General features: G+C 43.8%; 1 protein-coding gene across 3 annotated transcripts in view; it reads right to left on the minus strand.

The window, feature by feature from the left end:
• The window catches only part of MYOM3 (myomesin 3), a 184388-nt gene that overhangs the window by 36960 nt on the left and 134495 nt on the right, over positions 1-12933 (minus strand). For 2 of the 3 annotated variants that reach the window (XM_073665800.1, XM_073665788.1), the window contains 4 exons: positions 10265-10318; positions 3977-4104; positions 3653-3836; positions 933-1107 (listed from right to left, as the gene is read on the minus strand). In XM_073665800.1, coding sequence (XP_073521901.1) covers positions 933-1107; positions 3653-3836; positions 3977-4104; positions 10265-10318 — 541 coding nt within the window. The remainder of the gene's footprint in view (positions 1-932; positions 1108-3652; positions 3837-3976; positions 4105-10264; positions 10319-12933) is intronic. The other variant, XM_073665795.1, reaches the window with a different exon arrangement.

Here is a 12933-nt window from a genome sequence, read left to right on the forward strand (position 1 = left end):
ACTGTAAAACATACTGGATTTATACGCTGGATACACTTAATCCAAAGGGTCGGAATGAAACCAGCCGTTTTTATGTGTTTTTGTACAGTCTACTGTCTTGGTAGCATAGGCAGTGGCATGTATAGTCATGGCCAAAAGTTTTGACACTGACACAAATTTTGTTTTTCACAAACTTTGCTGCTTTAGTTTTTTTAGTGGCGATTTGCATTTTACTCTAGATTTTTGTGAAGAGTGATCAGAGGAATTACAACCAATTACAAAGTCATTCCTTGCCATGAAAATTAAAAATATGTGATTTTTAACACTTAATTAGCCTATTTCTTTTAGCAGTAAATAATAATGCTGCTATATATAGATGGTGAATTATTGTTTGGATATGAATGGTTAATTTATGTTTGTTTTATGGTAACTATGCTACTTTTTATGTTGTATATGTCAGGTTATGGGGTTTCATGTGGTGATGGCTATTTAGTCGTGGCCTAGGACCATCTGCACGCGCTTGAGGCAGTGGGATCTCTCACGGAGCGTGGCTCACTGGCTCACTCCACCTTGCAGCATATCAGTGCGGTGAAGATTCATATAGATGCCATCTTAGAAGCCAAGTGGAAGCCACACGCTTGTTTCATTTACATCGTTGGTAATTATGGGGAAAGTTAATCTATCGTATGTGGATTTTTGCAATGTAGATATCCAATTCATTTTTTTCTAAATATAAATATTTGTGACTTGTGATTATATTGTAATAAGGATAATTAAAAGGATTGAGAGATCCCGAGTAGCACATATTACGTGGCTTGCTGTTTTCGGTTCCATATTTTGACATGGACTTATGAAATTCTAGCACTAAACTAGCTATGCTGTTCTTAATTCTGGGTTTCTGGTAGTCAGATCATCATCAATCAAAAGAAATTAACCATTCCCCAGTTACTTACCTGGTACATTGCAGTGGCTTGTTGTTCACAGGTTGCCATTCATTGTCCCCTACAATTCGACTGTACAAGTAATAGCCAAGGATCTCAGGTGCATGCTCTACTTTCTCCCACTGCACGACTGCAGATGTCTTTGTGTCTCGGAGGGCCGAAATGTGCCCGGGTGCAGGAGGAACTGCTGTAGGGTGGAAATATCTAATAGGTAATACATACATTTTCAGAATTGTAATAAAGCATGAGCTATGACATGAGGGCCACTATCACATTATACATTATTTTTGTATTTTGTCAATGGATATGGTTTATTTTCACATTAGTCTCAGTGGGTTTAAACTGAATAATTATACTAAACTAAAGCTCCTCATCGGTCATTTTTTTTATTTGCTCTTTTGTTAACTGTTGTGTGGAAGTATAATAAAGGATAGTAACATACTCATCGGTCACCGTCTTCTTCCAGTTTCAGGGACGCTCTGGTCCATGTTTTATTTGTTTTCTCTTAGTGTGTGTTTATTTAACTCTTTACTTAGAGCTTACAGGTTTAGTATTAAGGGTGTCTGGTTGACACCTCTTCATCACTAAACAAAGGGATTGGTGTCAGCGACACCTAATTCCATAAATACTAATCCCATTAGCCCTAATTCCCATTCCTGTGGTTTCTGGGGCAGTTGAGAGCTGATATTTTTAGCCTAGGAAAGGGCCATTAGGCCAACATGTTCCCTGGCTATTAATAACAGCTCACATCTGGTTGGTTAGCCACTTTGTCTCCACGATCATAAACTAGCAGCGCTTTGGCGCAGCATATTTTCACTGCATCCAAAATGTTGTGTTCTAATGCCACACTTGTTTTGTAAGTACATGCGGATCCACCGCATGTAATGACATTTCAATCGGTCAAAATCTGCAGTGGACTAGCTTCTCCACTACAGAAATTGACATGCTGCGGGTGAGTTTGGGTATGTGCCCACAATCAGGAGCCGCTGCGGGTTTGAAGCTGTGTGTTTATGCAGCGTCAAACCTGCATGGCCAGATGTCACAGCATAGTGGATGGAATTTCTAGAAATCTCATGTCCAATATGCACGCATCTGAGGTTGTGGATCACCTGCGGAAACTGACATGCGGCGCGTTTTTCAGGACAGCAGTATGTCAATTTCTCTTGCGGAGTCGCTAGTCTCCGTAACAGAAATTTGACCACTAGAATATATTGAATGTAGTAAATCCACATGGTTCAGTGAACACATGTGGATTTACCTGTGTTCAATAGAATGTAGCGTTTTGGATGCAGCAAAAAATATTGATGTTGGGGGAGAGTTGGGAGGCCCACATGCACATTAAACCGTCATCTGATATCACCAATATCAGCAAGTTTCGCTACTTTCGTTACTGTAATGTGCATACGGGCCTTAATGGGAACCTATTGTCTACAAAAACACTATTTACTTGCTGAAATAGTGGTAATCTGCAGGTAAATAGCCTTTTAATCATCTTTGGTAGTGTAGCTGGAACAATGGCTACAGGGAAAAAATGAACTTACATTCTCCCTGCAGCCGTTCGCTTCCAGTCATCGGGGTGGGGCAGGGAGTTGAAACAGTCAGTGTTCACTATATGGTGAGCAAGGCATGAAATAGCTCCTTGCATTGCTGTCCCAATGACGTGAAGCGAGCAGCTGCAGGGAGAAGAAACTTCCACACTGCTAAGCATGATTAAAACACTATCTGCAGATTCCCCACTAAATGTGCAGGTAAATGGTGCTTTTATATGTGGCAGGTCCCTTTAAAATGTAGTTGTGAGCACAGTTCCAATATTCAGAGACATTCGTATTAATTCTTAACTAGTCATGATGGTGTAACCAGGTTTAGTTTTGGAGGTTTAGGATGATGAGGGATGTTTTTGATTTAGCCATTATTGCTGCTCTCAACACACCATTAGAGAGCAGCTCCTGTTATAACATATCAGTGAATAATCATAGTTTTCTAATGTTTCACAGCATTTATATATACAGTACCTTGAAAAAGTATTTTTACTCCATGAACTTTTCCATATTTTTTTTACGTTACATCCACAAACATAAAGCTATTTTATTGGAACTTTATGTGATATACCAATACAAAGTAGCAAGTATTTGTGAAGTATAATGGAAATTGTTCATGTTTTTCTAATCATTTTATAAATCTAAATCTGAAAATTGTGACATGCATTCGTATTCAGCCCCCCTGAGTCAATACTTTGTAAGACCCCATTACTGCGGCAAAATCTTTTGGGGTATGTTTCTATCAGCATTGCACATCTAGAGGTTGAATGCACTTTTTGCCCATTCTTCTTTGCAAACATATATAGCATGATAGCAATAGCATTTGTACTATTACGGTTTGTACCTTATACTCCGAGAGTCCTGTGACAGAATATAATGGCTTTTGCACTGGTATTAAACCCATTTATTTTTGGTTCCAATTCTCTGTTTTTGTTCCTTTTTTTGCCTTTGATTTCCACTGTTTAGTCGATAACTAGTTTTTATACTGTTTTGGTTTCGTCCTTTTTTATCATGGTTGTGTAATTATTACTACATCCTTCAGATACATCAGACATTTACCTCGCTGTACATTATTCTTCATGATACTATTATGTATTTTTGTGAAAATATCTTGTTATCTTTGATATGTCTTTAAATCTAGTACATACACAAGCTTCAATGGAAAATGTATGTAGAGAGAATGGAATCAGTCACCTAATGTAGCTTTAAGAGAGATTGGAGAACTTGCAGTAGATGGATCACTGACTCCATGTTTGTTTGCAGCTTGTACCCGGAAAGAGTAAGATTTGCCTTTTTCAAGATCCATCACAGAAAATCGTGGCGAATGGGGACTGCTGTCCAGGTTAATCCTTTCCCATCTGTTACTTCCTTCAATGCACTAGTAATATAGACACATCATTGAAAATACTGAATAAATAGTACATTTTTCAGTGGCAATATGAAACACTATCTTTATTTGCCTACTTATGTTACCTATTTGGCAATGTTAAGTATTAGCATTATTAAGTAAGTGTATACCTTTTCAATATAGTATTTAACAGGTTCCTTTCCACTTGGATCAGGTTCATCCCAGGAAAGCACAACATAGTCTTCAGTGACTTCTGAGGCATGAACATTTTTTGGCACTGTTGGTACTTTGACATCATCTATTTTAATTGTAATGACAAATGGTCAGAAAATAGTCATAGTTATTACATTATAGTGTTCTTGAGGACATAATATTATGTTATTCATGATACATACAGTGGCTTGCGAAAATATCCCCCCCTCTTGTCTTTTTACCTATTTTGTTACATTACAACTTGTGTTTAAATATTTTTGTAATCTGATTTGTGTGTGATGCATCAACACTAAATAGTCCACGTTGGTGAAGTAAAGTGAGGAAAATATAGGCATAAATTAAATTTATGGGATCAAATAACTACAAATTGACACGTGCATATATATTCACCCATTTTGCAATGAAGCCCCTAAAAATTTCTGTTGCAAGCAGTTACTTTTATAAGTCACATGCTTGGTGAAAGGAAGTCCCCCTGTAAGTAATATAAGTGTCCCATGGTCTGCCAGTATATACACACCTATTCTGAAAGGCCATAGAGGCTGCAACACCATTAAGCAAGAGGCACCACTAACCAAACAACGCCGTGAAGACCAAGGAGATCTCCAAACAAATCAGGGACAAAGTGGTTTGGAAGTACAAGTCAGGGTTGGGTTATAAAAAAAAATATCCCAATCTCTGATGATCCCCCAGAGCACCATCAAATACTTTAACATCAAATTTAAAGAATATGGTACTACAACAAACCTGCCCAGAGAGGGCCATCCACCTAAACTCTCAGCTCGGGCAAGGAGGACATTATTCAGAGAGGCAGCACAGAGACCAAAGGTAACCCTGAAGGAGCTGCGGAGTTCCCAAGCAGAGACTGGAGTATCTGTCCATATGACCACAATAAGCCATACACTCCATAGAGGTGGCATTTATGAAAGAGTAGGCAGAAAAAAGTCTTTACGTACAAAAATTGTAAGGCTTGTTTTGAGTTTGCCAAAAAACATGTGGGAGACTCCCCAAATGTATGGAGAAAGGTGCTGTGGTCCGATCAGATCAAAATTTAACTTTTTGGCCACCAAGGTAAATGCTATGTCTGGCACCAAACCAACACAGCCCATCACCCCAAGAACACCATCCCCACAGTGAAACATGGTGGTGGCAACATCATGCTGTGGGGATATTTTTCGGCAGCAGGAACAGGGAAAATGGTCCGAGTCGAGGGGATCATGGATGGTGCGAAATACAGGGATATTCTTGAGCAAAACCGGTTTCAGTCTGTCAGTGTTTTGAGACTGGGGCGGAGGTTCACCTTACAAGACAATGACCCAAAACATACTGTTAAAGCAATACTTCAGTGATTTAAGGGGAAATGTGTAAATGTTTTGGATTAGCCTAATCAAAGGCCAGACCTTCATCCAATTGAGACTCTATGGCTAGAATTGAAGATTGATGTTCACTAGAGGAAACCATCTAACTTGAAGGAACTGGAGCCGTTTTGTCTAGAGGAATGGGCAAAAATCCCAGTGTTAAGGTATGCAAAGCTCATAGAGACTTATCCAAAGTGACTTGCAGCTGTAGTTGCCACAAAAGGAAGCTCTACAAAGTACTGAATTAGGGGGGTGAATAATTATGCACACTGAAGTGTTCAATAATTTTGTCCTATTTGTTGTTTGCTTCACAAAAAAAAGAAAGCCAAATGTTCACAGTTGTAGGCCTTGTCTTTACATTAACTGATGCAAACCCTCATAAAGAAAAACAGTGAAATTCCAGGTTGTGAGGTAACAAAACACTGTAAGTGCATTATACGTGAGGGGGTTGCAGCTACCTCGGTATTGGTCATGCACTCCTCCCACCAGTGTTAAGGTTATTTTTAATTAGTATGAACTAAAGCTGGGTCCTACTTATCCTAAATCAAAGGGGTTATCTGGGAGTTTTTGTTATTTTCTCTATGGGGCTAAGCACTTATGGGCGGGTAGTTGCTAACTACCTGCCTCTGCTGCCCTAAGATGATCTCGCTTAGAGCGTTCACAAACTGCTTCTGTCAGTGAATCTCCTGCTTCCTGTGACTTCACGTTGAGACAGCAGTTCCTTCTCTTCCACTCTGCTATGTCAGCGGGCATCACTGCTGACATCATGTTGATTGACAACTGGTTTCCCATTGTGTTAGGTTGAGATGTGTGTCAATCAACATGACATTGACAGTGACACCCTGTTGGCAGAGCAAAGTGGACAAGTCCACATGACGTTATAGGTAGCAGGAGAATCACAGGCATGAGCAGTCAGTCGGTGACTACCAACTACCTGCCGATAAGTATTTATCCTCATTTATTTATTTAACGGTATTCAACTTCAACTCAAGCTATGGCGACTTGATGGATGAATGCTCTGTGGGAAAATCAATCTTGAGCAAGCCTAGATAGGTCCACTAGAGTCTTCTCCCTTGTTATCTTGATAATATCAGGCCATCGGGTTGCTGGTCTTCCTCTTCTTAGGGAAAATAAAGAACTGTAGCAGAAAACCCCTTTAATATTCTAGACTTGGTCCCCAGAGAGGTAAGACTGCGGTTATAGAGGTGCACTGTGATGTATCAATGCATCAGAGTGAGGTTACTCCCACAATTGAATCAAATTGATCTAGTAAATGTAGCAATGGCATTCAGAATTATAAAAAAAACTAGCTATTGAACCCGTTCTACGTCCGGGTGGGAAGCATTTTTATTGGTATATGGTCTCCCATGCTGGTATGTGCTGCCCCCTCCTGGTATTTGTGCTGCCCCCATCCTGTCCCCACCATCCTATCCTGGTATGCTTGGCACCCCTCATCCCCATCCTGGTATGCATGGCACCCCTCATCCCTATCCTGGTATGCATGGCACCCCTCACCCCCAATCCTAGTATGCATGGCACCCCTCACCCCCAATCCTGGTATGCATGGCACCTTTCATCCCCAATCCTGGTATGCATGGCACCCCTCACCCCCAATCCTGGTATGCATGGCACCCCTCATCCCCAATCCTGGTATGCGTGGCACCCCTCACCCCTAATCCTGGTATGCGTGGCACCCCTCATCCCTATCCTAGTATGCATGTTACCCCATCCCTCATCCCTATCCTCGTATGTATGTTATCCCTCATCTTGGTATGCATGGTACCCCATCCCTCATCCCCATCCTGGTATGCATGGCCCCTCATCCGAATCCTGGTATGCATGGCACTTCTCATCCCTATCCTGGTATGCATGGCCCCTCATGCGAATCCTGGTATGCATGGCCCCTCATCCCCAATCCCGGTATGCATGGCACCCCTCATCCCCAATCCCGGTATACATGGCACCCCTCATCCACAATCCCGGTATGCATGGCTCCCCTCATCCCCAATCCCAGTATGCATGGTACCCCTCATCCCCAATCCTGGTATGCATGGCACCCCTCATCCCCAATCCTGGTATGCATGGCTCCCCTCATCCCCAATCCTGGTATGCATGGCTCCCTCATCCCCAATCCTGGTATGCATGATACCCCTCATCCCCAATCCTGGTATGCATGGCACCCCTCATCACCAATCCTAGAATGCATGGCTCCCTCATCCCCAATCTTGATATGCATGGCACCCCTCATCCCCAATCCTGGTATGGGTGGTACCCCTCACCCCCCAATCCTGGTATGCATGGTCCCCTCACCCCCCAATCCTGGTATGTGTGATACCCCTCACCCCCCAATCCTCGTATGTGTGGTACCCCTCACCTCCCAATCCTGGTATGCATGGTCCCCTCACCCCCCAATCCTGGTATGCGTGGTACCCCTCACCCCCCAATCCTTGTATGCTTGGTCCCCTCACCCACCAATCCTGGTATGTGTGGTACCCCTCACCCTCCAATCCTGGTATGCATAGTCCCCTCACCCCCCAGTCTTGGTATGTGTGGTACCCCTCACCAACCAATCCCTGGTATGTGTGGTACCCCTCACCCCCCAATCCTGGTATGCATGGTCCCCTCACCCCACAATCCTGGTATATGCATGGTCCCCTCACCCCACATTCCTGGTATGTGTGGCCCCCTCATCCCTTTCACACTGTACACACATACAAAAAAAATAAACAGTTATACTCACCTTTCTTCTCTGTGCTCCAGCCCTGCTGTGTCCTGTTCAGGAGTGCAGCGCCGAAGCACGGCGCTGTCCGGCGCCATTTTGCTGAAGACACACTGTGTCTTCAGTAAAATGGCACTGGATAGCGCTATGCGCATGCGCCGATCCGACGCCTCACTCCTGCCCCGGTCTCTGGCGAAGAGAGGCTCCGCGGCAACGCTCCTCCCGGTCAAGTAAGTATGTAAGTATGGCGCCGGAGATTGCGGTATGCGTTCAGTGTCTACGCATACCATGATCTCCGGCGCCATACACACTCCTCTTACCTGTAACGGCTGGATGCATGATTCTGTCTGGAGCCAGACTGCGCGTCACGCATGCGCAGTCTATCGAGGCTTCAGACAGAGACACGCATCCCCGGTTATATTATAGATACATATTCTGTATCTTAGAGTCTTAAGGTAGCTGCTGCATCTTCGCTATGTGCTGAAAGATGTAATTGATCATTATAACTATAGATATATACAGTATAGACCAAAAGTTTGGACACACCTTCTCATTTAAAGATTTTTCTGTATTTTCATGACTATGAAAATTGTACATTCACACTGAAGGCATCAAAACTATGAATTAACACATGTGGAATTATATACTTAAAAAAAAAGTGTGAAACAACTGAAAATATGTCTTATATTCTAGGTTCTTCAAAGTAGCCACCTTTTGCTTTGATGACTGCTTTGCACACTCTTGGCATTCTCTTGATGAGCTTCAAGAGGTAGTCACCGGAAATGGTTTTCACTTCACAGGTGTTCCCTGTCAGGTTTAATACGTGGGATTTCTTGCCTTATAAATGGGGTTGGGACCATCAGTTGTGTTGTGCAGAAGTCAGGTGGATACACAGCTGATAGTCCTACTGAATAGACTGTTAGAATTTGTATTATGGCAAGAAAAAAGCAGCTAAGTAAAGAAAAACGAGTGGCCATCAGTACTTTAAGAAATGAAGGTCAGTCAGTGCGAAAAATTGGGCAAACTTTGAATGTGTCCCCAAGTGCAGTTGCAAAAACCATCAAGCGCTACAAAGAAACTGGCTCACATGAGGACCGCCCCAGGAAAGGAAGACCAAGAGTCACCTCTGCTTCTGAGGATAAGTTTATCCGAGTCACCAGCCTCAGAAATCGCAGGTTTACAGCAGCTCAGATTAGAGACCAGGTCAATGCCACACAGAGTTCTAGCAGCAGACACATCTCTACAACAACTGTTAAGAGGAGACTTTGTGCAGCAGCCCTTCATGGTAAAATAGCTGCTAGGAAACCACTGCTAAGGACAGGCAACAAGCAGAAGAGACTTGTTTGGGCTGAAGAACACAAGGAATGGACATTAGACCAGTGGAAATCTGTGCTTTGGTCTGATGAGTTCAAATTTGAGATCTTTGGTTCCAACCACCGTGTCTTTGTGCGACGCAGAAAAGGTGAACGGATGGACTCTACATGCCTGGTTCCCACCGTGAAGCATGGAGGAGGAGGTGTGATGGTGTGGGGGTGCTTTGATGGTGACACTGTTGGGGATTTATTCAAAATTGAAGGCATACTGAACCAGCATGGCTACCACCGCTTCTTGCAGCGGCATGCTATTCCATCCGGTTTGCGTTTAGTTGGACCATCATTTATTTTTCAACAGGACAATGACCCCAAACACACCTCCAGGCTGTGTAAGGGCTATTTGACCAAGAGGGAGATTGATGGGGTGCTACACCAGATGACCTGGCCTCCACAGTCACCAGACCTGAACGCAATCGAGATGATTTGGGGTGAACTGGACCGCAGAGTGAAGGCAAAAGGGCCAACAAGTGCTAAGCATCTCTTGGAACTCCTTCAAGATTGTTGGAAGACCATTTCTGGTGACTACCTCTTGAAGCTCATCAAGAGAATGCCAAGAGTGTGTAAAGCAGTCATCAAAGCAAAAGGTGGCTACTTTGAAGAACCTAGAATATAAGACATATTTTCAGTTGTTTCACACTTTTTTGTTAAGTATATAATTCCACATGTGTTAATTCATAGTTTTGATGCCTTCATAGTCATGAAAATACAGAAAAATCTTTAAATGAGGTGTGTCCAAACTTTTGGTCTGTACTGTATATAGATATATATTCCTTTAAAATCCTTTGTGTACTTGCTTACCTTCAAGATCCTCTTTATTAAGTGTAATTACCCTTGCTCCATCATATGGAATGACTGAAAATACAAAAGGAAACAGAAGCAACGCTAGTATGATACAAATAAAACATATGCATTTTTTTATATTTCACATCCTGTTGTACATACGCACTTTAATACATAGTAACATAGTAACATCGTTTTTAAGGTTGAAGGAAGACTAAGTCCATCTAGTTCAACCCATAGCCTAACATATTATACAAAACAAGATCAACCCATTGGGCCGACCTTATTTGTGATTTTCTATTGGACACTTCTCTCCTTGGCTAAATGGACAACTTAAAGTAGTGAAAATCCAGGCCTAATGAAAAAAAAACTCTCAGCACTATCTGTTCTGGAGCCTGCTTCTCTAGGTGCTGCATTACCGAGGCTAGCCACCACGGTGACCAGTAGCATACCACCAATGGCGACAGGCCATGCTACTGCTATGAGCCCGTGATTCAGGGGGCCCGCACCAGGCCCTCCCCACACCAGGCCCCGCCTCCGCCCGTTAGCACCTGCCCTGCCCGGCCGCCCGCACAGAATCATGGGGGTGGAAGCGTCTGCTCACGCTCCCTCCTCCATCATTATTGCTCGCGCTGATGGCCTGGAGGGGGGGCCCAGTGCGAGCAATGATGATGGAGGAGGGAGCGTCAGCAGACGCTTCCACTCCCATCATTTTTCCTCGGCATCTGACGTCTCAGAGCAGCGGGCACGATGACGTCATTACAGGGCGCCCACTGCTCTGAGATTTCCAGCGCTTTACACCACACGCTGAGGAGACTGGAGCATCAGGTGGAACCAGGAGAGGTGAGTACTGTATATATTTTTTTAAAATCAGTGACCGGTGGCCATAATATAGTATGGGGGGTGCATTATATTGTGTGGAGGACCATGGGGGAGTGCATTATGTTGTGTGGAGGACCATGGGGTGGTGAATCATACTGTATGGAGGACCATCGGGGTGCATTATGCTGTATGGAGGACCATGGGGGTGCATTATGCTGTATGGAGGTGCATTTTGCTGTATAGAGGACAATAGGGGTGCATTATATTGTATGCAGAACCATGGGGGTGCATTATTTTGTATGGAGGACCATGGGGTGATGAATCATACTGCATAGAGTACCATCGGGGTGCATTATGCTGTATGGAGGACCATGGTGGTGCATTATGCTGTATGGAGGTGCATTATGCTGTATGGAGGACCATGGGGGTGCATTATGCTGTATGAAGGACCATGGGGGTGCATTATGCTGTATGGAGGTGCATTATGCTGTATGGAGGACCATGTGGGTGCATTATGCTGTATGGAGGACCATGGGGGTGCATTATGCTGTATGGAGGACCATGGGGGTGCACTATACTGTATGGAGGATCATGAGGATCATGGAGGGTGCATTTTATTGTGTGGAGGACCATGGGGGTGCATTATACTGTATGGAGGACCATGGGGGTGCATTATACTGTATGAAGAATCATGGGGGTGCATTATACTGTATAGAGGACCATGGGGGTGCATTGTATTGTATGGAGGACCATAGGGTGGTGAATCATACTGCATGGAGGACCATCGGGATGCATTATGCTGTATGGAGGACCATGGGGGTGCTTTATGCTGTATGGAGGTGCATTATGCTGTATGGAGGACCATGGGGGTGCATTATGCTGTATGGAGGTGCATTATGCTGTATGGAGGACCACGGGGGTGCATTAAGCTGTATGACGGACCTATACTGCGCTATACTGTATGGAGGATCATGGAGGGTGCATTATATTATGTGGAGGACCATGGGGGTGCATTATACTGTATGGAGGACCATGGGGATGCATTATACTGAATGGAGGATCATGGGTGTGCATTATACTGTATAGAGGACCATGGGGGGTGCATTATATTGTATACAGGACCTTGGGGGGTGCATTATATTGTATGGAGGACCATGGGGGTGCGTTATATTGTATGGAGAACCATGGGGGTGCATTATATTGTATGGAGGACCATGGGGGGAGTGCATTATGTTGTGTGGAGGACCATGGGGGGAGTGCATTATGTTGTGTGGAGGACCATGGGGTGGTGAATCATACTGTATGGTGGACCATCGGGGTGCATTATGCTGTACCGAGGACCATGAGGGTGCACTATGCTGTATGGAGGTGCATTATGCTTTATGGAGGACCATGGGGGTACATTATGCTGTATGGAGGACCATGATGGAGCACTATACTGTATGAAGGATCATGGAGGGTGCATTATATTGTGTGGAGGACCATGGGGGTGCATTATACTGTATGGAGGACCATGGGGGTGTATTATACTGTATGGAGAATCATGGGGGTGCATTATACTGTATAGAGGACCATGGGGGTGCATTATATTGTATGCAGGACCTTGGGGGGTGCATTATATTATATGGAGGATCATGGGGGTGCATTATACTGTATGGAGGACCATGGGGGGTGCATTATATTGTATGCAGAACCATATTGGTGCATTATATTGTATGGAGGATCAATGGGAGAGCATGTTATTATATGAAGGACCATGAAGGGTGCATTATATTGTACAGAGGACCATGGGGAGTGCATTATATTTTATGGAGGACCATGGGAGTGCATTATATTCTATGGAGGACCATGGGGAGTGCACTATA

The sequence above is a fragment of the Phyllobates terribilis genome, unplaced genomic scaffold (genome assembly GCF_046119375.1).
Source record: "Phyllobates terribilis strain yellow unplaced genomic scaffold, ASM4611937v1 Scaffold_2__4_contigs__length_985480577, whole genome shotgun sequence".
Classification (NCBI taxonomy): Eukaryota; Metazoa; Chordata; class Amphibia; order Anura; family Dendrobatidae; genus Phyllobates; species Phyllobates terribilis.